The sequence below is a fragment of the Anser cygnoides genome, chromosome 1, assembly GCF_040182565.1.
Source record: "Anser cygnoides isolate HZ-2024a breed goose chromosome 1, Taihu_goose_T2T_genome, whole genome shotgun sequence".
NCBI lineage: Eukaryota > Metazoa > Chordata > Aves > Anseriformes > Anatidae > Anser > Anser cygnoides.
In genome coordinates, this window is record NC_089873.1 from 195,019,362 (window position 1) to 195,043,601 (window position 24,240).

At 38.8% G+C, this 24,240-nt stretch overlaps 1 protein-coding gene across 2 annotated transcripts; it reads left to right on the plus strand.

Moving 5' to 3' along the window:
* Position 1: 1 nt before the first annotated feature.
* Positions 2 to 24,024, plus strand: NPAT (nuclear protein, coactivator of histone transcription). 2 transcript variants are annotated; one of them, XM_013199094.3, is made up of 18 exons: positions 2 to 99; positions 3,015 to 3,133; positions 4,751 to 4,811; positions 6,026 to 6,098; positions 6,573 to 6,613; positions 7,731 to 7,961; positions 8,460 to 8,544; positions 9,694 to 9,826; positions 10,418 to 10,509; positions 10,593 to 10,680; positions 12,800 to 12,896; positions 13,259 to 13,384; positions 14,194 to 15,885; positions 17,752 to 17,867; positions 17,957 to 18,065; positions 19,124 to 19,181; positions 20,708 to 21,860; positions 22,723 to 24,024. In XM_013199094.3, the coding sequence occupies exons 1-18, from the start codon at positions 63 to 65 to the stop codon at positions 22,798 to 22,800; spliced, it is 4,389 nt and encodes a 1,462-aa protein (XP_013054548.3). In that variant the 5' UTR covers positions 2 to 62; the 3' UTR covers positions 22,801 to 24,024. The 2 variants fall into 2 exon arrangements, with proteins under 2 accessions (XP_013054548.3, XP_066845926.1); XM_066989825.1 differs by having other exon boundaries at positions 8,463 to 8,544.
* Positions 24,025 to 24,240: the final 216 nt, after the last annotated feature.

Sequence of the window (24,240 nt, forward strand, 5' to 3'; positions counted from 1 at the left end):
CCCCCCCCCTTGGGGACCCGAGCCTTCCTCCTCCTCCTCCTCCTCCTCCTCCTCCTCGGGCCATGCTGCTGCCGTCCGACGTGGCCCGGCTGGTGCTGGGTGAGTGCAGGAGGGCGGAGGGAAGGGGGCGGCCGTGCCGCGCTGTCACCCCCCCCCCCCCCCCCCTCCCGGCCCCTCGGAGCCCCCCGGGGCCGGGGGCATCGGCGGGGGGCTCGGGGGGACCGCGGGGCCCGGCCGGGTCCTCCCGGGGCTGAGGAGGATGCGGTGGTTCCCGGCGTGTCCCTGCGGCAGGTGCCCTGTGGGGGAGGTTTGATAAATAGGGACGGGGTGACACAGGAGGTGAGGGGGCAGTTCAGGTGGTTTTATTTTCCCCTCCCCGGTTCTGGTCACTGGTAAGGCTGCACTCAGTCCGGTTTTGCTTGGGAAGCCTAACAGTGAGCGTGCCAGGACACGGGCGATTTTTAAATGGCCTTTGTGGCTTGGCGTGTCTGGGTAATGCCAAAATGGGAGCAAACAGGCAGAAATCCAAAAATAAGAGCCCTGCAGTATGAGGTAGGTAAGCTGTAAGCAGCTGTTGGCACGGATCTCTAAGATTTCCTGGTGTCTGCTTTTTCGCGTCTTGTATCCAGTTGTCCAGCATTTTTCCAATCCAAAGCCATTAGGGCTGAATCTTTTCTGCAGTGTTCCTGCGGCTCAGTTTATTTTAAATACTGCCCGATGTGTTGAGACCTGAGGTTAGTAAGAGGTGCATCGTGGTGGTGATCTCACAGAGGATTTTTAGAAGCTCCATGCATTGTAAAAGAAGAATTCAAATTACCCAAGGAAGATTTGTCAACAAGCTTTCCTATAAAAAATTGCTTGAGTTACAGGTGTCTGGGCAAACACCCTATCTCACAGGCTTAACAGAAACTTGCAGACATACACAGTAGAAAATCTTGGCAATGGCACCTCCTAGGGATGGTCCATCCCAGCCCGCGTCTGTTGTGCCACGGTGCGTGCATCGTGCCCAGAAAGCTTCTGAGCAACCCAAGTTGTAGAACAGGATGTTCCCTGTAGTTATTTCTGTCCTCTAACAGGGATTCCTCGTCCATGAGGCATCCCTGGGTTGTGAGCGGACAAACAGGCTTCCAGTGCAGTTCTTCCGTCTTAGATGTTTTTTTCTCTAGCTAAGACTTTCTGTTGCTGTGAAGGTTGGTGAACATTGGGTTAGGAAACAAAGCTAAAATGATAAGATGAGATCACCCAGAGAAAAATCCATAAGAAAAATTATTTTTTTTTCTAATTAATGTGAGAGTGAATTAATACTATGGGTTAGACGTGTGCTTTTGTTTCTTAAGATAGAACAAAATATTGACTCATTCCTAGTTCAGAAGGTCCTCAACCTTTTGTGCCTTTAATTTGGTTTTGGCAGTGTTTAAGATTGTACGATGTTATGGAATTGTAAAACACGTAAGCATTTAAGCTCAGTTGCCCAGAAAAAATTGATACAGACCTTTTTTAAGGTTTGGAAGGCCTTATTTTGCAGGACCTTGGTGTATGCAGCTGTCATCCCTTACAGAGTGTAGTAGCAGTAGGTTTGAGAAAAAAAAACTGAAACTTTTTGTGTAATCGTCCAGTGGAGTTTGATTGTAAGAACAGCCTTACCAGCACAGATCAAAGCTCCTTCGGACCTAATACCTTGTCCTCAATTCTGGCCAACAGCAGAAGGTTTAGTGGGTATGAACGAGGCTGGCAGATAATTTTATTTCCCCAAAATATGCTTACAGCTTTTAGCAAGTTTGAGAGTTTTCTAGCAAAATGTGCTTGAAAAATGAAATTGGACAGCCCTTCCATTTCTGCAGGTCCAAACACCAATTTTTGCCAGGTAGGCCAGCTCACACATCATGATTAAACTCATGGTGGTTATTCCCAAACTGCGTTTAAAGTTTGCTTATTTGTTGGAGACCCAGACAAGAGCTTTATGTCTCAAGTGGGATGTTTTTTTCCTTCTGTACTTGGATCTTCCAAAAGATACTGTGTCTTCATGCAGACTGCAGGCAGCACTTTTCTGTAGGCATTCTTGAACTGAGGCAGACCATTTGGGGGTTCTACATAAATACATGTGCTAACGTACACATATTTTACATCGTATAACGAGATCCATATTTTAACATCTCTTTCAAACATTTCATGTTCAGTTCTGCTACAGACAAGAAAGAAAAGACATTTTCTTTGTGGGTCTTTGTTCTAGAATCCTTCATTCAAATTGATCTATTTTTGTCTTTTAGTGCGTAGAGTATGTGAAGATTAAAGCAGACTCAAAAAGCGTGTTTGAAATAGAACATATTTGCTGAGGATTGTAATTTTGGAGAAGTAAATTTTTTCAGTATACTTCCTGTTAACATAACTATTGAGTCTTGAGGTGTATACTGTTCAAATGGCAGCTAGTGCATCTGTTCAAAGTGGAAATTACTGTAATTGAGGAGTAAAAGCCTTTTTTTTGGTTTGGAAATTACTGTAATTGAGGAGTAAAAGCCTTTTTTTGGTTAATTTTCATATAATGCAATTATTTGGAAAAAATCAAATACAACTGTAACAACTGCACATTTTACCTGTTTTGAAACAGGAAGGTGGGTGCAGAGTTATTGTTATATAGCAGTGCATTTTATTAATAAAGTACTGTATAATTCCTTTTAATTATGAAACTGGGGTGCTTGATCCAATAAATATTTAGTTTGCCAGCCTCTTAAGCCAAGAATCCGAAATTGTTGATAGTGCCCCCTTTTGAGGCTTGAATATTTGTAAATACAGTGTAGTATCAATAATGTTTTTTTTCCTTTCAGGTTTTAGCTGTTAAGGGAGTATTTTGTGAGGTGTATGCTCTTTTAAATTTATTCTACTTTCCTTGTCCAACATACAAATCCTTACCAAATTATTTCAGCACTGTATGCAACTGGTTATTTTAATGCTTTCATACCTACTGAACAGAGGTAATGAATGAAATAGAACATTTTTTTTAATCTGATTTGTTGCAGGATATTTACAACAGGAAAAACTTCTAGCTACCTGCCGTGAATTTATTTTAGAAAGCTCGGATTTGAAAGAATATGCAGAGCACTGTACAGAGGATGGGTTTATTCCAGCCTGCTTGCTGGTGAGTTTTTATTTGCAGAGCAGCAATTTAAATTATCCTGCATCTGTGGAAAAGAATATTGACATTTTTCAATGTGACAATTGCTTCTCAAATGCCATTTAAAATAATGAGCTTGATCACTCGTTCTATTTTTTGGCATCCTGTGGTATCAGCAGTTACTTGGTTTCTACTTTTTAAGTGTAAAATACGCAAATTGTGTTTGGCATTTTACATTGACTCTGCTTTGCACCCTTGAGGATTGATTGATGTAAGGGTGTTGTGAGGGTTTTACTGATTCCAGGACTGCTCTTGTTATTTATTGAAGATTGCTTTCTTATCCTAGATACAGCAGCCAGTAATGTGCCACTTCATGTAAATACTAATTTAAGTAAGGTGCCTCAGTTTTACCTGAGAGCGCCAAATTTTGATGACAGATGTTTTGTTTCAGGTTGCTCTTTGCTCAGTATCATCTGCTTTGTCCCAGGTGAAATGTGGAACTTTGGGGAGGAACCTAAATACAGTGGGTAGCTATATATGTAGATCTGTGCATTTAGCTACAGGGTGACTAGGTACTTTGTATTTTTAATGTATATAAAATGAGATTTTTAATATAGCATGCAAATTGTGGATTTTGCATATCAACCTTTAATGGTTGTATGGGCATCATTTTCCTGTTTTCCACTTCATTCTAATAATATACCAGTTATTTTGTGGTCTGGTATTTTATCCACAATATTAAAAACGTGTGGAATATTTTTTCTGATGTTTGAGGTCTTGATGTGTCTGTTCAAAACAGACTGTTGAACCTGTTTCATTTACAAATGTTTGGTCAACTGTACTGTGGTGGGATGGAATTGAGAACAAACCCATGGCCAGCAAGAATTAGGGAAGAAAACAGTGGTAAATAGAAAGAGATTGTGTAGGTGTTTTTGTTTATTTGTTTGTTTATTATTATTATTCTTTTTGTCAGTGGAAAGATTCTTCTTGTTTTTCATAGGAAAGTGGTAATACGATAGTGTCTAAGAGAAAAGTTTCACTGCAGCTCAAAATACTTGCAGTAAAGGGCTTTGTTTTTTCATGCACTGTAGAATTCCCTCTAGCAAACAAGACAAGAAGGTACAGCAAATGACAGTGATAACATGAAAAGCTTAATTCTCTTCGTTTCACTTAAAGTAACAGAATAAGTAAATACAATACGAAAGTTAATTCTGTGTGACTGTTAAGAATTTTACTTTAGGCAGAAGTTCTTTTCACGTTTGCATCGTAATGCGAATTGTGTTCCAGCGTGGTACCTACTCATTAATCTGTCAGAGTTGTTCTTCGTCATCTGCTTGCGTCTTTATTCCATAATAACAAGGATGACCTGAGGGTATGCAGGTCTGACTGCTATACCTTTGTTGTGCAATAAGATCATCCACTGCAAATTTCGTGTTTGTAATGGCATTTTGTTCCATAGATTGCTCTCTGCCTAGGTTGGGACGACTCAGTACCAGCTGAGAGTACAGTTCTTGTGTCAAGGGTCAGCATGGTGTAGTCTTCTGAAGAACTGCCTGAATATAATGTGATGCAGCAGTTGAAGTACAAGTTCAAGTTAAAGTATAAGTGAAGATTCTAAGATATGTATTTTTTTTTTTCCAGTCCCTGTGTGGAAAAAACTTGACAACTATTCTGAATGAATATGTAGCCATGAAAACAAAAGGTAAGTCTTCAGAGTGAGATTCTTTTAAAATTCTTTGTGTTTATCTGTTGTGAACTTCCTTGAGGAAAAGGGTAATATCTGCACCTAGATTTGGACTTAGAGCAACCCCCATCTATGCTCAAAGTTCAAGGTTTCCCTGTTATGCAGACTACCAATTAGAACGGCATCGTGTGAGCAAATTATCTTTCTTTGGAGTTTCCAACCTAAGTATTCTCGCTTCAAATTTGAATAAAGCACAGAAATACAATAAAGTGTGCAGAATATGGAAGCTTATGTTTGTAAAGTTGAACAGTTTATTTTGACATAAATAATGAGGAAGAATCCTATGGTGTGAAATGTTTCTCGTCTTGTTTGTAAAAGTGATTAAAATAAATTCATAGTAACTTTTTTTTTTATATATGAATAGTAGAGAGAGAGTTAGAACTTCTATTTAATTTTTTAAAATGGTTATTGAGCTTCTCTTTGTTGCTTAATCTTAAAATTTTTGATACATGTTGTGTGATCAGATTTTAGTAGTGCTTAGATTCAAGACTAATTTAAGAAATAGCATGTTTGGATTACTTTTGAGTGTGTTTTTCCTTTCAAACTATGTTTAATAGAAATGGCAATTAAGACACAAACACACTTTCTTCGCAATAATTTGTACTTGGCACCTTGAAAAACACTTAAATGAATGTGCTTACTTCCATACGTTTATACTTTAACGTTATTCATGTCAGAAGTATCAAGTGTTTTTATTTGGTTGGGTGACATCTTAAAAGAAACCTTTACTTTTAAAGGGCCGTGTGCTGGGTTACAATTTTCAAAATCACAGAAGTGAATTGGGAATATAAATCGTGTTTTCAGAATTGAGTTAGAAAGTTAGGTTAGCATGTGTTTGCCCAGGTACCAAAACCACATTCAGATTCCATTGGGAATTACCATTTTGAAAGACTTTCGACAGTTTCATTTAGGCTTCTAAAACTGAGAAGTACATCCATGAGTGTATGATCATGTCACATAAAATTTTTAAATTAGGAGAGCTCTCTAATTACCAGAATATTGAGAAGGCGAGCAGATATCTAAAGCTAGAGGATGCCTGAATCACACCGTAATTATTATTTTGACTGTGAATTTACTTTTTCTGAGCGTGTTACCTGTTTTAGACGCTTAAAATGTGTTTTGTTTTTTGTTTGTTTATTTTTGTTTGGTTTTGTTTTTATCTTTTGCTTTAGAAACAACAAATGAAGTTCCAGCAATGATGTCATCTCTGTGGAAAAAACTAGATTACACACTTTCTCAGATCAGGTAATAAAATTTTGAAACCAAAAAAAGTAAAATGTACCATAAGATTGAGGCCCTATGTTGATCAGCTCTCCTTATTGTATGAGAATGGTTTTGATATCTCTTGCCTCTGAAAGATGGTGAAAGAGATAGGAGGTATGTGAGAGTTGATAATTGCGTGTACGTTTCAAGATAGCAGATAAGGAGGGCATTATTACGGTTTTACATGTGGCCTTCCTGTCATAAAGCAATATACTGTGAGTCATATAGAATCCGATACCGTTGTGGTTACTTGATCAAAAACACATCAGTAAGCTTCATTTGAAGAATTTGTGACCGTTGTTTAAAATAATAAAAATAAAAACCAGTAGATTGAAGCTCTCTGAAGAAATGCTTGACTGGAACCAGACTGACTTTAACTGTATGATACCATCACAACATGTGGTTGAGTGTTTTCATTGTGCTCCTTTTATTTATATCGCCTATTTTATTTTATAGGAGCATGCAGAATTCCACAGGATTTTCTGCTAATCAAAGGAGTAAGTAATTGAACCAATTGCACGGGATCAGTAGGCTTTATGTTCAAATGATCTGTGTTGGTGAAAAATGAGGGAATGCTGCAGCAATCAATAACTCATCCTTACCCTTAAAATATTGCCCAATCTCTAATGCAGGGGTTTTTCAACATGTGTCCGCTGTTGCCAGTACAGTCTATGGATTACTGTGATGGTCAGGAAAGGGAAATAAGAGAAAACGAGCCTTTTGCAAGGGGCTTAAATTCTCTATATAGCATTCTTTTCTCTGCTGAAAACTTTTTAGAAATTTACACAGTTAAAAAGTCTGAAAACTGCTGCTTCAGTACTGCGGCTGTTGATTTAAATTGTGGTTCACAGAGGAACTGAAAATGTAACCATAACACCTTATGATGCAGTTTCAATTCTGTAGAAGGTGAATATAAAAATGAATGGCAATTTTAAAAGTTATGTTATATGTATACAAATATACACCTAAATAAAATGCAAATATAGTGTTCTTTGTAACAAAAACGTAAAGATACTTGCTCTATCTAGAATTGTTTGTTTCAATACAAAAACTGCCCAATGAACAGGTAAAAGGGCAAAGTTATTTAACTTGAAAATATGTTTTCTCTCTGTAGGACTGCTGAGTAATCTGTATGGGGAAAAAGAATGTGAAATATAGGTAGTGATTGTTCTTGGATCTGAGATTCACTGGGTTGGGCATCAAGCTGTTGTTTAAATTTGTGAGATTTGGTGTGATAAATGCAAACTTGTATTGGCTTAGCTATTTCAGATAAGGTCAGTTAAGTGAGTTGTATATTATGTAGTAAAATGTCATTTTGGTGACATGATTTCTTCTTGTAAATATTTAGGCAGTGACACAGAAATCGTAACCATGCTTGTATAAGTTGTCTGTGCTTCTTGAATTATTTTGTCTGAAACCTGTAACACAGAAGACAAAGGCAGGTGTTGCTTACTTATTAAGTTTCATAAACTAGTTGTTGAAGCATAGAAAAGTTCCAATGGAACGTCTGTAATTAGGTCTACAATTACTATATGCAAGGACTAATTATTGGAATTCAACAACCTTTTTAAGATCATTTACCATATATTTTCATCTTGTCTTTACTTTCTCCAGCACGTACTAGAAGTGGAATTGTAGAAATGAAAAGACAGAGAATGCTTCAGCAATCAGCTCCTCCAAATTCAGGATTATTATCTGTAGCCCATCAGTCAGTGCCACAGAATTCCTCTTCTGTTGTATCTCCTCAAGTTATTCACAGGCCAGCAATAAATCAGAATATATCACAGACAAGACTGAATACGTTGTTTGTACACCAGTCACAAACCCAAGAAAACAAAATCAACAGTAAGTTGCACTCTTTTTTTTTCTCTAAAATGTGTTGGTTTTTTTTTTCTGTGAAAAATCTATGGATATAGGTGAAATTTTTCTAGAACTGGGGCTAATCATCTTCCACTGAAAAAGTTTTAGAAAATTCCTGCTTTGTTCCCTAGCTCTCCAGAATAGTTCAGCAGATTAAAATAAAAGGAGTGCCCAAAAGAGAAATGGCTTTTGCATCCTTGCTTACTGATGCAGGTTCAGAGATCAGAAGTGCATCGATTTGTCGTTATTGTATTATGAGTAATCAGCCTCCCCCGAAACACTTGTTTTAGCAGAGAGGATGTGATTCTTCTCAGGATGTGTTTAAAAGTAGCACTTCTCGTTTTCATGATAATACCAAATCATTTTCGATGAACTCCCAGGAGTTCCCTGGAACATAATATATTCTATGTAGATTTCTATAGTGCCCTAAGAATGTCACTGGAAGAAATACTGGCATCATGATTGTTTTCTTCCTTTATAAAGCAGGAGATTTCATACACATTCAAGTTCCAACAACACAGGAACGAAAGCTCCATTCAAATTTGCTTTCTCCAGGAAGACGAAAAAGGTAAGCAGTTCTTCTGGATCACTTAGAGATTAGGCAGCATTGTAATCCTTAGTGTAATTTCTTCTAGGTGGTGAATTCTTTCAGGTTTAAGACCCACTGACAGTGGCCAGTGTCTGGTGTTTCACCAAGGAAAGTCGAGTCTAAGAACTTAATATTAGACTGGTGGGAGGCTGCCTGTGCATCTTGCATATAGCTGATCTTTACATTGGTTTAGTTTCTGAGATAGACAAATAAACACGAAGCCTGAGACTTAGTACCCGCTCCAAAATACCCTTACCAATTATGAAAATTCTAAATATTGATGTAAATGTGCATTTGGTCTGTATTTAACTTAGAAAAACTATGGGCTTCAAAAAAATCAGCAGAATTTTTCGTAATCGTGTTAAAAGTCGTGTGAAAGACTGTTCTTATACTGTTTGTGCATTTTTTTTTTACTCTTTGATTCCAGTGTCATTTTTAACGAAGGAAGACATGTGTTTAGTCTTTTGTTCCTTTTGTTGTCTTTATCCTTGACTAAATCCCACTCTTATCAGGATTATCAGTTGCTTATCAGTTTTCCAGATCCTTACTCATTGTTATGTTTCTGTATCCTCTCAATTCCTGTTCAGATTTTTTATATGTAAGTGATTCACTGCTGATGATGATTGATGGTTTCAAAATAGGCTACACTGTGGTCCCATATAAAAAACATCACGTTTCATATTTGCCATCTAAATGCTTATGCAGCCTAACATTTGGTTGCTTTTTTGACAACAGCTGTGCCTGGAGAGGTCATCACTTTCAGTGGTGACGCCAAAATACTTCTCTGAAGTGTCAGTAAATCAGAACTTGTGCCACCAGTTAAAGTAGTGTGTACTGGAGGGAAAAAATACTGACCAGTGGGCATGAAATGTAATTTGCCATTGTGCTGTTTATCCATAATTTTTGTATGTTTCCGTGTAACTTTTATGAATTCAGACACAATATATATGTACAACATGATGAAGCAAGTACAGGGCATTACTGTATTTCCAATATGTAGTTAATTTTAAGTTGAGTAAAATCTTTGATTTGCTAATAAGGAAGAGAGATACTTGATTTAGTGACTGTTAGCTCTGTTGTTTGCTATGTTCTCACAAAACATGTCATAAATGTCCTGGAATGTTTCAGTGAATCTCAGAAGAGGAAAAGTATCGCAGCCTCTGGGCCTCTTGCAGCAAGTAGGAGTTCTCAAGACCCTGATGAAGTAATAATAGAAAAAGAAAGTGAGCCACTTGAAGAATTTATAGATGGTAACTTCCCAGTGAGTATATGCTTATGGAAGGTATTTACATTTAAGAACTAATTTCAGAAAGGAGAACTAGTCTTTTATGTGTTGTTTACCATTGGTTTTATAGCAGTTAACTTTAGAAGCTAAATTTATCATTTTATATTTGAACCAGCTCTGTGTACTGAGCTAGTGAGTGTGGCATGGCTAGGTAGAGGCTTTTTTCCTTGACTTACTGGCTTTGCTAAGACACCTCTAAGCTGTCAGAATACAGTAATTTTTTAGCAAATGAAAACCAGAAAGCACAATAAGACTTGCTGTACTTGAGGAGAGCAGAAGAAGAGGAATGTTTTGTGATGCTTCTCACAGAGATGTCATGCAGTCATAGATCAGCTGTCCTGGTGGACAGTAAAGATGCAACAGGCAGAGGTAAGTCAGTATCTTCAGAAAGAGGAGGAATTCATACTAGCAACACGAGAAATGGTTAAAATAGTTTGTTATCCCTGTCTGCTGCTTCAAAGAGTGTTCTGTGTGTTAAGTTGATTGATTTTACAAATAAGTTGGAAATTCAGTTTCTGGTGATAATAAAAAAATAAAACCTGACAGCTTTAAAACTCTGCTTTCCAGCAACTGGTTATTGAAAATGCCAGAGAAAAGATCCTGAGCAACAAATCTCTTCAGGAGAAGCTCGCTGAGAACATCAACAAAATCCTGAGCAGGTAATAAAAGGGACCTCTAAACTTCGTATGTACGCTTATTTGATTTATTTTTGAGTTCTGAACTAACAACGGATGTGTTCCAGTGATGGCAATGTCACTCAGGCGCCCAAACAGACAGACAGTGGCCCAGCAGAACAAGAGACATCAATTGATGAAATCCTTGGACTCCAGGTAGGTGTGGAGTGCCCTATTTACATTATTTGAAGACCAGCCATATGAGAATGATCAGTTACGGGGACTATGCTGAACTTCTGTCTACTGTCCAGTAGCTGAGCTTGCCATCCTCTCCTCCCTCCCACTCTTTGAAACAGCTGAGCCCATCTAAAGGATAAATTCTGCCCGAGGGGCAATCCCACAACTTCCCTTGCCTTAGCATTAACTCTTACCTAGTTGTATGGTGGGGGGCTGGTTTGAGGAGCTGAACTGACAGGCTACTAGTATTTAGCTGGAATTCATTTCAAGCCAGTTTAGCACCGTGAATTAGTTCCCAGGGCCTTTACCCGGGTAGCAGAAGCAAGCAGCGGAGTCGAAAGCCTAGGGAGTGGCACCGCTTCTGGCAGTTGTTGAGTTTACCCTCAGACTGGTCACACAGTCACCAGCTGCTTGCTTGTCACTGGATCTTTGGCACCACTCATTTCAGGAGCTTCTCACTAAGGATTTGATCAATAGCCTTATAAAAAAAAAAAGTACTCTAGCTAAAAGAGTAAGGAATATAAAACTATCTTTCAGTTTCCTAACATGTTTAGTCTGATCTGATTTTTCTCATTTGCTGTAAGATAAATTTGATCATCCAGTATAAAAACTGATACTGTGTTTGGAGCCTAAATAAGGTTGCTTTGTCTTCAAACCTGTGTTTCCCACAAAAGCAATAAAATACTAGTTTCTGCTTCTATGAACTGAACTTTTAATGTTCCCCCTTCATTCTTCTACAACCCTTGTGTTGGCAATCAGAGAGTTACAAAGGACGCCTAATGAGGGAAATCAGAATCTTAACAGCCCTCATAAAAAGAGTAGGAGAGTTGAGGCCAGTTGTATGTTTATGAAGTAGAGGTATCTGTTTTTTAATTATTATTATTTTGCCATTTGGTGATTTTTAGATCAATTTTTGTCAAAATTCAGAGCTGAAAGGCTGTATTCCATTTTTCTGAGTGGAATAAAATCAAAACAGATTCTTGGTTTAGAGTAGCTGAGACAAAATAAGTAGATCACATGGGGTGTCCTGGTTATCATAGTCAATTATAAATTCCAGTAATTCAACTGTCATGTAAAACAGAGAAATCTTGAAAAGGTAATTTAGAAAGATTCTAGTCCTAGTTGTGAGATACGTATCTCAAGCTCAGTACATGTGGAAAAAAATCTGTTAAAAATAGCTGCTAAAGTTAAGTACAGTCTAGAATAGTTTGAATTTCTGTTGATTACATCAGAAATGGCACTGTTACTAGGCTGATCTTTCCCCTTTTTCCATTGGAAATTTAGGGTTAATAACATTCTCAGTAGCAGGGGAGAGTAGCAGGTCTACTTCTGACCGTTCAGGTGCAAAAGTGTGTCCAAGTCTTCAAAGAAGCAGCATGTAGTATTTTCTGGATCTTTTTCATCAACCCTTATAACCACCATAGTAAGGGTTATAGAGTGCTTAGAAAATCTCCTGGAGGTAAGGAGAAACTTTGTATTAGAACATTTGAATGTGTACTGGATGCCCCACTCATTTTCTTCTTGGGCTGCTACCAAACAAGTCGACCTGGAACAGGAACAGTAGATCAGTGTCCTGCGTCACCATGCCTCCCAACTGCCTGCCACAGAAAAGTAGCTGGAGGTTATATTGTAGAGCATGTAATGGGTAAATGAAATAAAGCTTCCTTTTGCTTAGTGTTGTCTTGTAGATGTATGCAAAAAACAAGAAATCGAGGTTAATTTGGGGATTTTTTTTGCCTATGGTTGGCTAGTGCAGGCTCAGTGTTCGCAGGATCCATGTAAGCTTCCAGTGTAGCCTAAGGTTTAGTCTTTCTTAACAAATGCTGGTCATCACGTGGAGAATATTCCCATATGCATGTGTAGGGTGTAACGTCTGACAAAGATGCTTGGATTTTGGGGTGCTTTATTCCTTCAATCACTAATGTTTTTTTTTTACAGGTGTGAAATTTGTGACTAACATTTCCTGCATTTGTCTTCATGTTTCTGCACTGAGCAGGAATAATGGAACTGAAAACAATTTGAAAACAATTTTTGTCTGTTTTTCTTTATGTTACAGAAGTAATTGTCTAACAGTTCTCTATGTCTTGTCTTTTCTCAGGGTGAAATTCATATGTCAGAAGAGGCTATACAGGACATTCTGGAACAGACAGAATCAGATCCAGCTTTTCAGGCACTCTTTGACTTGTTTGATTATGGTAGGGTATATTATTCTCAATAGTACAGTTTCATGTAGCTGAAAATCTGGTTTTGTGCTGGCTTAGCGAGTGTGTTATGCTTGTTACTTGGACTCTTCTGGTATAAAGGATGATAGTCCGTATTTGTTTTTTTATTCTACTGTAAACTTTTTCTATTTGTTTTATCAGGAATATCCTCACATAAAATAGAAGGAAGTTTCTATGCTATTGCTGGGTTTGCAATGAATTCAGAAAAATGTTTTTCTTTGAGTTTAGGATGGCATTTCTTGAATTTGAAATCTACGTGCTTCATTTAAAATGTAGTAAGTACGTGTGTGTAAAATGACATACCTAATCATTCTTCGTGCTTTATTTTTAAAAAGGAAAGAACAAGGTAAACAAGAATTTACCTGCTGGTATTTCTGGTCAGAGTGGGGTAGAAAATACAATCCTGGTGGATGAGGATAACCTGGAAACACTTCAAAGTTCTTTAGGAACAGAAGAAACTAGTAAGTATAGATTTGTCTGTTCTTGTTGTTGTTTTTCCCCTCTAAAATCTCTTTTAGTTTGCTAATTTTTCATTGTGAGAGTATTTTCAGACAATCTGATTGTACATTTCATAATCTTTATATTTTCAGTGGTAATGTTTACGTTGTATGGACATACACATGTACCCAGTCTGTTAGAAAGCTTCAGGCTATGAAATTTAACAGCAGACCATCAGTGTACTTACAGCTGGTTAAGCTCCTAAATGAAATCAGAATATCTGTAAAACTGTTTTCTCATTCAGAACAGAGACGTTTTGCAATTTTTACTGTGGAGCACATAAATACAAAGATAATGTTTTTCATCTAACCATACAACTACTTTCTCTCTATTCTGAAATCTGTTGGTTAATTAATCCCCCAAATAGTCATACTCTGGACAAAAGGTATGTTTAGTCTGTCTACCCCATTCTTAACAGTAGTCAGTAGCAGGTATTTAGAGAAAGTATATGAGAAATAGAGCCAAAAGGTTTTTATTTTGAGATGTTCTTTGAGCTTTTGCAAATCTGATTTAATGACCTGAGCCATTTGCTTACGATGTATATGCTTATTATTAATGCTCCGAATGAATTATCAGGTTGTCCAATCTGTGTAATCTAACTGTATATTTTCATATATTTTCCACCTAGCTCAGAAGTAAGGTTGAGTAGCATTATACCTACTTAGTTTTGTGTGACACAGCTTTCCATTGAAGTGATTAATCAATGCTAAAACCCTGTAAAAGGATCGTCTGTTGTAATAACTACAGGACCAATGTAGTCTCTGTTTTTCAGGTGATAATTCTAGAGAAGCACTAGCCTGTAAAGGTTTTCAGCTAGCAGAAGCGTCATGTGCATTGAAAAACACCATTAGTGATGACGATACAGCGAAGAAAAACACAACCAGTGAACAACTGCATGGAAATTGTAGACCGAGGAAGCAGACTGATGTGCTTAAAACTGTTACCCCTGAACATATTGGCGAGCTTGAAATTGCTTTTGACTCTGTGCCTGTTTTGACTGAACCTAACAAGAGGCAGATCCCTGACAGTGAGTGTAACGAACACTGCGGAGATTCTTATGATAAAAAAGAGTCATCTGCACTAGTTTCTGAAAGTGAAAAATCTGTGGAAATTGGAAAAGGCACACTAAGTCATAGTGCACAAAGTAGTCCTAATTTGGAATATGTTCATTCTGGTAGTCCACAGATTCCTTTGATTTCACTGGAAGAAGGTTCTACAGCCAGTGAAAACAGAATACAATCTGGAAGTAAATGTTGCTTATCACCAGATACGTCAGTATCTGAAAAAACACTTAGTAAAAGCTCTTCTGATGGAAGCCCTGATCACAGTGTACTGCTGAGAAAAAATAATGCACCAATTTCTGGCCCGTCAGCAGATGCAGGAAAAGAACAGCCTGTAACAAACGATACAGCTCCCCTACCTAGTATTTTACAGGAGAACTCAAGCCACCATGCTAATCAGCAGGAGCGGAGTGTGCAGTCGGACTGTGCTGCAAGATCTGCAGTGAAAATTCCAGATCTTGCCAAAACAGAGTTGCAGCTTGAAGTTGTTGATACTTCTAACAAACCATATTCGAGTGATCAGCATACGCTCGATAATCCTAAGAAGGATTTTAACCTCCCTTCAGGACCGTCAAACTCGGAGGGAGCACAAGTGGAAATGCAGGAACCTTCATCTTCTACAAAAGTAGATGCTGATAATATATATTTCTCCCCTGGTGATGAGGCGTGTACAGAAATTTCTGTAGTATCCACTGAAAATAACCTTACTACATCCGAAATATGCCACTCTCCTCTGCCAGAAACGGCTTCCTCAACAGATGAGTCGGGTACTGAAGCCAAAAGCGTAAGTGGTGTATCTTCCAGTAGTCAACCAGTGGATGTTGATCCTTCTAATATAATGTCCCTGAAGATCATCATCAGCGATGACCCGTTTATTTCTTCAGACACAGAGTTGAATAATGCTGTTTCCAGCATCACAGGAGAAAACTTGCCAACCATCATACTGTCATCCCCAGCCAAATCCCCAACGAAAACTACAGGCCTGTCCAAATGTCTGACTTCAGAGGACCCGGAAAAAGGTGTGGATTCAGCTTTGGCGGAGCAGAATCTTCTCGTGCTTAGACCTAAAGATCCTGTGGCCACCTCCGTTAACACTCAGAATGAAGACTGCACGGTTTTTTCAGTTGCAGGTACAAATAATCTTTCCAAGGAAGGGGGATTTATACAGTTGATGCCCGCAACCAGCACAGCTTTTGGCAATTCAAACAACCTTTATATTGCCACCTGTGTGACTGATCCAGCTACCTTGGGCACAGCTGTAACACCATCAAACGTCGTCGTATTGCCTGGCAGTTCCATGCCTCTTGCTGCGCAAGCTCCAGCAGTGCAGCAGTTACGGACTCCTCCCAGATCCAGCAGCACCTTTGCAGCAAACCAGACCGTCTCCCCAAACTTCCCACAAGGTAAGTTCAGTAGTAAAAGCAACTGAAAATGTGTTCTGTGTGTAGCATTTTCGTTCTCTTTTTTGTAAGTGCATTAGAAGTAAACTGAATTTTTAAAGACTGCTATCTGCCCTTTGAATCTAGTATTTTGTGAGTATGTTAATTGCTACTAAAAATGAAATAAAAATAAGGCAGAATCATTAACTATGCTGCTTTGAAAAAAATGGCCTCACATTTCAGAAGCTTAAATCACGTAATTTTAGCAGTGGTAAATTTAGGAAGGATATCTTGGCTTGCACTAGAAAAGATGCTGTTGTTTCAGCTGACTTTGCCTTAACCTGTTAAATAAAGCAGGCCTTTTGGTTTTTTTTAATAACATTCTACTTACAGCAAGAATCTTAGGGACATCCATATTTACCTTAGATAACTGGCTAGATGAAGGTAGTCCTTCCAAAATTACTTCCTTGTTTTATATTATTTCATTTTTCCACAGGCCTAAATTACACTGGAAGTGCATTTAGACAAATAAATGTAAATAAAAGTATAAATAAATAACAAATAGATAATAAAATAATTATAATAACTATATTACATAATGTAATATGTAAATTATGTAGTGTATATATGTAGATAAAATTATGACTATAAATAATATAAATAAAAGTATAACATTATTTCTTTCCATAATCTGATTTTTTTTCTTGGTGCAGGCGTTTTTATTACTACAGTACTTAACGTTTTTAAAGTGCTTTTAAAAATGTTAAACTAACCAGAAGCCAGTTATAATCAACACATTCAGATTTTTTTTTTTTCCAAAACTAGAAACTTGTCCCAGTTATTTCTGTGCGTAGTCATTTCTTGTGGTCAGAGATCGGTTTAACAGAGATCGGTTCAACAGTGTGTGCAGGATCTTAAGACTGCTGGCATTTTGTATCATTAGGGTTTCTTAATGCAGCTATTACCGTCAGTTGGTTTTTGTTTGCTTGTGTGTTTGTTTGTTTTTTTTTTTCCATAGGGAGAGAAACAGAAATTTGTTTGTTCTTCTGCTTTTTACTTTTTTTCTTTTTCCTGGTTATGCTGATGAAGAATTCTGTGGAATAAATTTTTCTTTCACTTTTTAATAATTTTGTAGTTCCCATATGTCTGGCAGCGGGAAGCACAACTTATCAGCAGAACTGATTTAAAAGAACTATTTCAATCGTGATTTAAATATTTAAATAGGAACTTGAGGTTAAATAGCCCAAATAGGTCTTGTTGGGCTTTATTAATTGGTCTCAAACCCACTAATTAACCACAGTCTTCATGCGCTACATGTTCTAAATGCGCTACATGCCTCTTACGAGGCAGAATATACATTACATACATACGTGCAGATAAAGTTAGCCTTCCCCAGCTTATGTGTGCTCATACAGGGAAGGTGTTGCGGGTATGATGGAAGGGAAAAAAAAATGCTGCTAACAACTTATGAGCATGCTAATTGAATGCAACAGGATGCAAATAATAGTTTCCTTTTGATAAGCAGCAAAACGAACTATTTGATGTTAGTTTTTCTGCTTTTTATAAATTATTTTAATTCAAAGTTCAAGCCTTAACATACATATGTTATACTTCAAGCCTAATTTTAAACCATTTTTTTTACAAAGAAAAGCAGAGTTTAATTGAAGAATTCAGTTGAAACTAGAAATAACTCATCCATAGCCTGTTTTCTACTAGTATCGTATACGAAGGATCATGAAGTTTTTGTAAAAAGACAGAGCTTTTCTTGCCACAGGTGTGACCACACATAACTTTAAGAAATCCTGTCTTGAAGCTTTTCTTTTTGCTTTCTTTTCACCTTCACAAATATTTTCGTTTCTGTACAGTGTTAATACTTCGATATTTTTTTAGGTTCTGCCATTATAATTGCGTCACCAGTGCAGCCTGTTTTGCAAGGCATGGTGGGGATGATACCTCTCTCGGTGGTAGGACAAAATGGAAATGCTTTCTCAGCCCCTGCCCGCCAGGTACTGTGTCATAAATGAATCTTTGTCTCTTCAAAATTAAAGCTGAAGCCTTTTGGTAAATCGTAATGGAATATTTTGATTCTTCTAAGGTTCTGCATATGCCCGTCGCTAATCCGGTGTGCAACAGAAGCATCCCCAAACTTCCCATCCCTCCCAAATCACAGAAGATTCCTGGAACAAGAAACAAGACTAATACAGGTACTCACCTTGCGTTCTTGAGAAGGGCATAAGAAAAGTGAAGGCTCCACAGACGTGTCAGTTCTGAGCGATTACATTTTTGTAAATGCCAACGCTTCTCTGCCCAAGGACTGCTGGGGTGGCTTTGAGAGAGGCCCATATCTGTGAGCAGTAATTATATCTGCTGCATTTACAAAGAACTCCCAGCATATTAGATTGTTCCAGATATGGGATCAAGCCTATTTTGGAAACTGAATGTTTAAAGACTCTAATGCAGTTTAAGAATAATAGTTTTCTTTATATTTCTGATTGTTTTTCATCTCCTGGGTTGTAAGTACAGCCTACTGTTGCCATCAGCACCAAGCCATGGAGAAATACAGACTTCATTAGAAGAGCAACAATTTTAACCATTTATTAAGAAAAGATTTTAATAGATATGTCGCATATCTATTACCAAAAAATGCATTCTGCTGCCTGTTTTCTCTTTCTGGTTTCAGGTGTACACTTCTGCATATTCATTTCATTGAAACATTGCTTCCTTAAATAGCAAATTTAAACAACACTAGAGTTAGTTATTTCTTAGTATTAGGAGGAGGTAAAGAAAAATATTTTAAAATGTAAAATAAATTGAGTTATAAGGACTCCCTGTGTATTAGCCCATCTACCTCTTGTTAAAAAGAATGGGCTTAGGGATAAAAATTAAAACAGAACGAAGTCACAAATTAAGCAAAAACCTAGGATGGCACAGTGAGTCTGCATTCAGGTTCGCTGATGGATAACTGAGAGTTCCTGTAGTTACTTCCCTTCTGCTTGGAAATCCTGGCTGTGCATTTGTAAGTCCAGTTTCACTGCTTTTGTCTTGCCAGACCTATCTGCTACCCAAGCACAGACAGCAAGCTTCTCGTTTATACTTAGTTGGTGCCCTTTGCTGAGCTAGTTACCTGTAAATTTTAAAATTACAAAAAAGTTGCAGTGTTGTTGCTGTGTTTTTATTGATTCTGTCGGGTGAAATGTAAATTGTACCGCCTGTGAGATGATCTCCAAATATTGTACTTTTACTTATGATTTATTTGTTCCAGGAAAACTGGTAGCAAGTGTATCGGAGACTTTGAACCATACGAGTTCTCGAACACAGCGGTGAGTAGCACTCGGTATTCAAACCTGCTGCTTCTTCCTGCCATGTATTTCTTCGTACAGTATTGGCTAGGAGGGAGGCACCTTTCCGAACAATGGCATAAGCAGGATCCCTTTTATTTTTTTCCTCCTTTCTGTCTGCTAAGAGTGTTGATAAATAGCGATGGGTGCTAGCAGTGATGGAGCAGCAGGGTAATGACAGGTCTGTGCTGGAATTCTGCTGTTACTGGTCCTCTGTCAGTTCTGTACGGTCTTGTGTTTATTTTCTCCTGTCTCACTTGTCAAATAAAAATTGAGTCCAAGGTAGCAGACATGACCTGTTACATAAACTGAAAGATTTCAATGACTAAAACATTTTTTCCCTTTTCTTTTCAGATTAGTGGTACTCATGGTTTTGTAGTAAAGCCTCATTGCCTTTACCACTGCCCAAATTAGTGGAACTTGCTAGGCTGGGCTCTCTGCACCTGTGTCTCAGCTGTGCAGAGATGAGAAAGAACACTGACACTCTTTGATCACGTATAAAGTGAAAAGTCAAAGGATAGATGGCAAGGAGAACCGCATGCTAACTTTATTCCGATGATTATAATGTAGTTCCTGATCAGTATAGATGCAAGTCTTCTGTTGGACAAGTGAGAGAGAAAAAAGCAAGAATTCAGTATTAACTCTCATTTTTAATTGAATTTAGGAAGCAAAAGGATGTTGGAATGAACAAAAGAATATAGAAGGAGATAAGTTCAGTTTGAATATTAAAGGTGAAACATTTTTTTGTTGTGAAAATAGAGCACACTTGAAAAAAACAACTACCTTTTCAGAACTCACATAAAATGTTGGAAAAGTGGAGGAAAACAGGATCAAACAAGTCAATTTATTATTATTTAAAAAAAAAAAAAAAAACACGCATACCTAGGCATACATGTGAAATGCATGCATGTGAAAATTTGTGCTTTTAGGAAAGCCACAGAAGCAAAAGATTTGATGTAATGTTTGGATAAATCAGCTTCCTGTTAGTTGTAACTGATCTCCAGACATGGTTTGCATAGCAGAGGGAGAAAAATGTTTCTTGCAAAGAAATGTAATTTCTCACTGCTAATCTGTCCTTTGTCCCATCTCAAATTTCATAGAAATGAATCAAACTACTACCACTCACTCACACCTTCTGTACCCTGCGAGGGGTCCCAAAGGTACCATCCCAATACGGCTTTTCCTCTTATAAACCCTAACGGCTTATGTTTTCATGGGAGAGAACTATTCGCACACCTAAATATACAGAGGCCTTTTTTGGGAATGCAGAATAAGCCAGGAAGAGGGCACAAACCCAGCAGTGGTATGAGCTGGCAGAGCAGAAGCATCTTTCTTTTGACATGTGGTAAATTTTTCACTCTAATGGGGCTGTTGTCAGGTGGAGACCAAGCCCTATATTTATATGTTTATTTATAGCATGGGGAGGGCTTTAAACAGATTTTGGGGTCAAAAGCTGAAATGAACTCATGCAGTAGGAACAAGCATGTTGATTTTCATCTCGCTTTCAGGACTGGAAACCCAGACAAGCTTATCCCTGCAGAACTAGGAAGGAAGGTGGAGGAGAACTTGCTTGCTGTACCAGTGGAGAGCACAAGCTCCAATTCAAGACAAGAAAGTCACAGGAGGGTGCTTTGCTTTGATAACGTCCTACCGACTCCAGGAGGGAACGCCCAGATTCAGACTGCTAAAACTTTGTCCCAGAAAGAAAGAAGTGAAAACACCTCGCTTGCTGTTGACTCTGCACCGTCCTCGGCTAAAGCACAAGCAGCAAAGCGAGAGAAGGATAAGACGCTGCCTAGAATTCTGTGTAAGCCAGAAGTTGGTAGCAACAGAAGCGTATCCGCGAAGGATCCGCAGCCCGAGCGGAAGGTGGTAGCTGCGGGGCTTCCGTTAGATCCCTTCCACAAGACCACGGCAAATAAAGAAAACGAATTGCGGAGAGATGCTGATGAAAAGCAGAAGAACCAGGACCCGGCCAAACTCTCTAATGGTCAGCAGAGCGTTAGCCTGTGGAATGAGAAGACGGTCGCTTCGGTGCAGGACCTGAACAAAAAGCAAGGGTCGCTGTCAAACGGGAATAGCAAATCTGCAGCGCCCGCTTCTTTGTCCTCAAAGGAGCCGAAGCGAGAACCAGCTAAAGCTGCCAGCCAGGGCCTCTGCCTGTCAAGTCCGTTCACTAAACAGTGCGTGGAAATGTTGCAGGACATTCAGTGGCACAGCCCTACGAGCAAGACAGTTGAAAACGGAGAGTTGCCAGTGCCCCGTACGCCGTCCGGAGTTGGGGACAGGCACACGGATGATACTACAGACAGCGTGAGGACGCCGACCTGCCGGCGCTTCAACGAGGACAGCGCGACCCCGCGAATAATGGTCCCTCCTGCCACGCCAGACCTGCCTGCCTGCAGCCCAGCGAGCGAAACGGGTAGTGAAAACAGCGTCAGCATGGCTGCTCACACGCTGATGATCCTGTCGCGGGCTGCTATTGCAAGGACTAGTACCGCGACTCCTCTGAAGGACAACACGCAGCAGTTCAGGTCTTTAAGGAGCACGGTCAAGAAGAGGAAACTGGAGGACTTGAGTGAGGGCGAGAGGAATTCCCGTTCTGCAAACAGAAAAGACCTTCAAAGCTCTCCAACGCCATCAAAAAAGAAGAAAATAAAGGCAAGTACAGGCACTATCTGATTTAAAGTTTTAAGTATGCTAGACATAGATATCTATATAATTTATAATGGTTCAGAGGTGCTAGTCCAAGTCCCTGACACCCTGTTTATGCTTGTCAGTTACTAACTTTGCCTCAAGCCCGTTCTGAACTAACGGTTTTCTTAAGCTTAGTATACCTTCAGATACATGCAACTAACTCGCATTGCACATATCTATGAAAATCAAATGATTTCTCGTAAAAGATTGAAGTTAGAGTTTAGAAATTCAGAGTTTCTAGATTGAAGTCAGAAATCAGACCAAACTCAGACTAGGCCTTACTACAATCCAGGCTGTTCTTGCATCCTCACTCACCACCAGGACTACAAACCCACGTTTTGTGTATTCCCAGTGCTTGTAGTACAGAGCCTTGCCTTTGTCTCGGGGATTTGATTGAGTGGTAAATAGCAAAGGTGCAATGAGACAAGAGAAGGTTATGCATGGAAGTAACCAAACAGGAGACACAGTAGGGCGTTGTGGTGGCCACACCTAGCTGTAGCATACTCCCGAGACACTACAAATGAGAAACGTTCACTCACTCATGCTGTCTACGTTACAAGAGCCGGAGAAGGCGTGCCTGTCAGCAGCGCGGGCGGGCTGCTGCTCAAGCTGAGAACTGCAGTTACTCCTGGCCCGCAGTCAGGCACTTGGTACGCCAGGGGCACACAAGTGTTTACACATCTCACCGCCTGGTTTCTGAGTGAGCTTTGCACGGTTATTTCCGCAAAGTACGTGGGAGGATGAGGAAAAAAGAGAGGCTTACAGACTGGTTCAGCGTGCCCAGGTTCTAAGCGTTTAACACAGCTCTTCTTTTCCTCTTCTACAGAAAAAGAAGCTACCGAATTCTTTTCCAGCAGGAATGGATGTGGACAAGTTCTTACTATCTTTGCATTACGATGAATGAAAAAAAGGAAAGGCGAACTGTGACCATATAAAGCTAGGTATTGTTATGCTGAGGATTTGCATGAGAACTTAATTCTAAAGGGTGAGTTGCACTTTCAGTGCACTGAAGTTTCACTTTATAGCAAAATCATGCTCTTTCTGAAGCAGGTTGCTAAGTGTAAATATTGCGTTGGTATATGTTTATTTTTGAAAAAGCTCTTGCATAATTACAGAGCCATTTAATTTGCAAAGTTGTAAATTTGTATAAATGTAATGTAAGAAAAGTCGTACGTTTCCTGTTACACCGTGTTGTCTGTGTTCTGCTGCATTCTCTGTTCACCCACATGAATTGCTCAGTCGATTTACGAAAAGGTTGTGGATTTGAAGGCAGTGTTTGTAATTCGCTGTTCGAAGACCTGACAGTGAACTTGGCCAATTGCCATTGTCTTGTTGAATCCTACAGTAACTTACTTTTCAGTTAAAACTGGCTTGTACTAAAACTCCGTTCTCTTAGAACTGTCAAACCCAGGTTGTAAGGCTTTGAATGAGTTAACAAAAACACCAGTAGCTAAAGGTAAGGCCAAAAAAAAAACCACCCGAAAGCATTTCTAATCTCATGAAGCTTTTCCCAACCAGTCTTTGAGATAGGATTTTTAATTTGTATAGTCCGCATATGTTTAAAGTACTCGTAGGATATATTTTGAATGCAAAAGCTGTTTTCAAACAAAGTACTTCCAGTATGCGTAGTTCAGCTGTAGCAATGGCTGGACAAGGATTTCAAAGTGTTCTATTGCAAACGTTAAGTTCTCTCATCCATCACTTCTGTTGTTAAGAAAGCATTTGTTAATATTACTTATGCTTTTAATCAGACACAGTAAAATTTGCGTTCTTCTGTTGAACATAGAACTCCTCATAGCTGTTCCACAAATTGTTTAAATAAAGTGATGCTCAAGCTACATTTTCAGTACTAATTAGCATGGGAGGAAATGGCCACACTAAGCCTTGCTCCAGTACTGCAGAATTTCCTTTACTGGTGTTTCTTCCTTCGTTCTCCAGTTGTTGAGTTCTTAAACAATGCAAGTTCTCTTGTAACAGTTCTGTACAGCAACAGGGCAATGTTTCAGATAGTATACAAGGATTCCTAAGGAACCAGTATTATGCAGTAGATGTTTATATTAAACCCATCCAATAACTGAATACTGCATAGCATTTACAGCTTGAATAAATATTTTTGTTTTAATAATAAGCGTGTCTCGTTTAATGGTTTTAAATCAGCTAAGCAGCTTTGTGGATATTGTATAGAAATGTTTATTACGTTGCTGTAACTCGGTCATTTTTGAAGACAAGGGCTTCAGTATTAAACGCTAAGCTCTAACAGCAGCAATTGTCAGGGGCTAGAGCAAGCATGCAAAAAAAAGCCTTTTCAGCACCCAAGCTGCTGTAATTTGGGCAAATGTTTTTT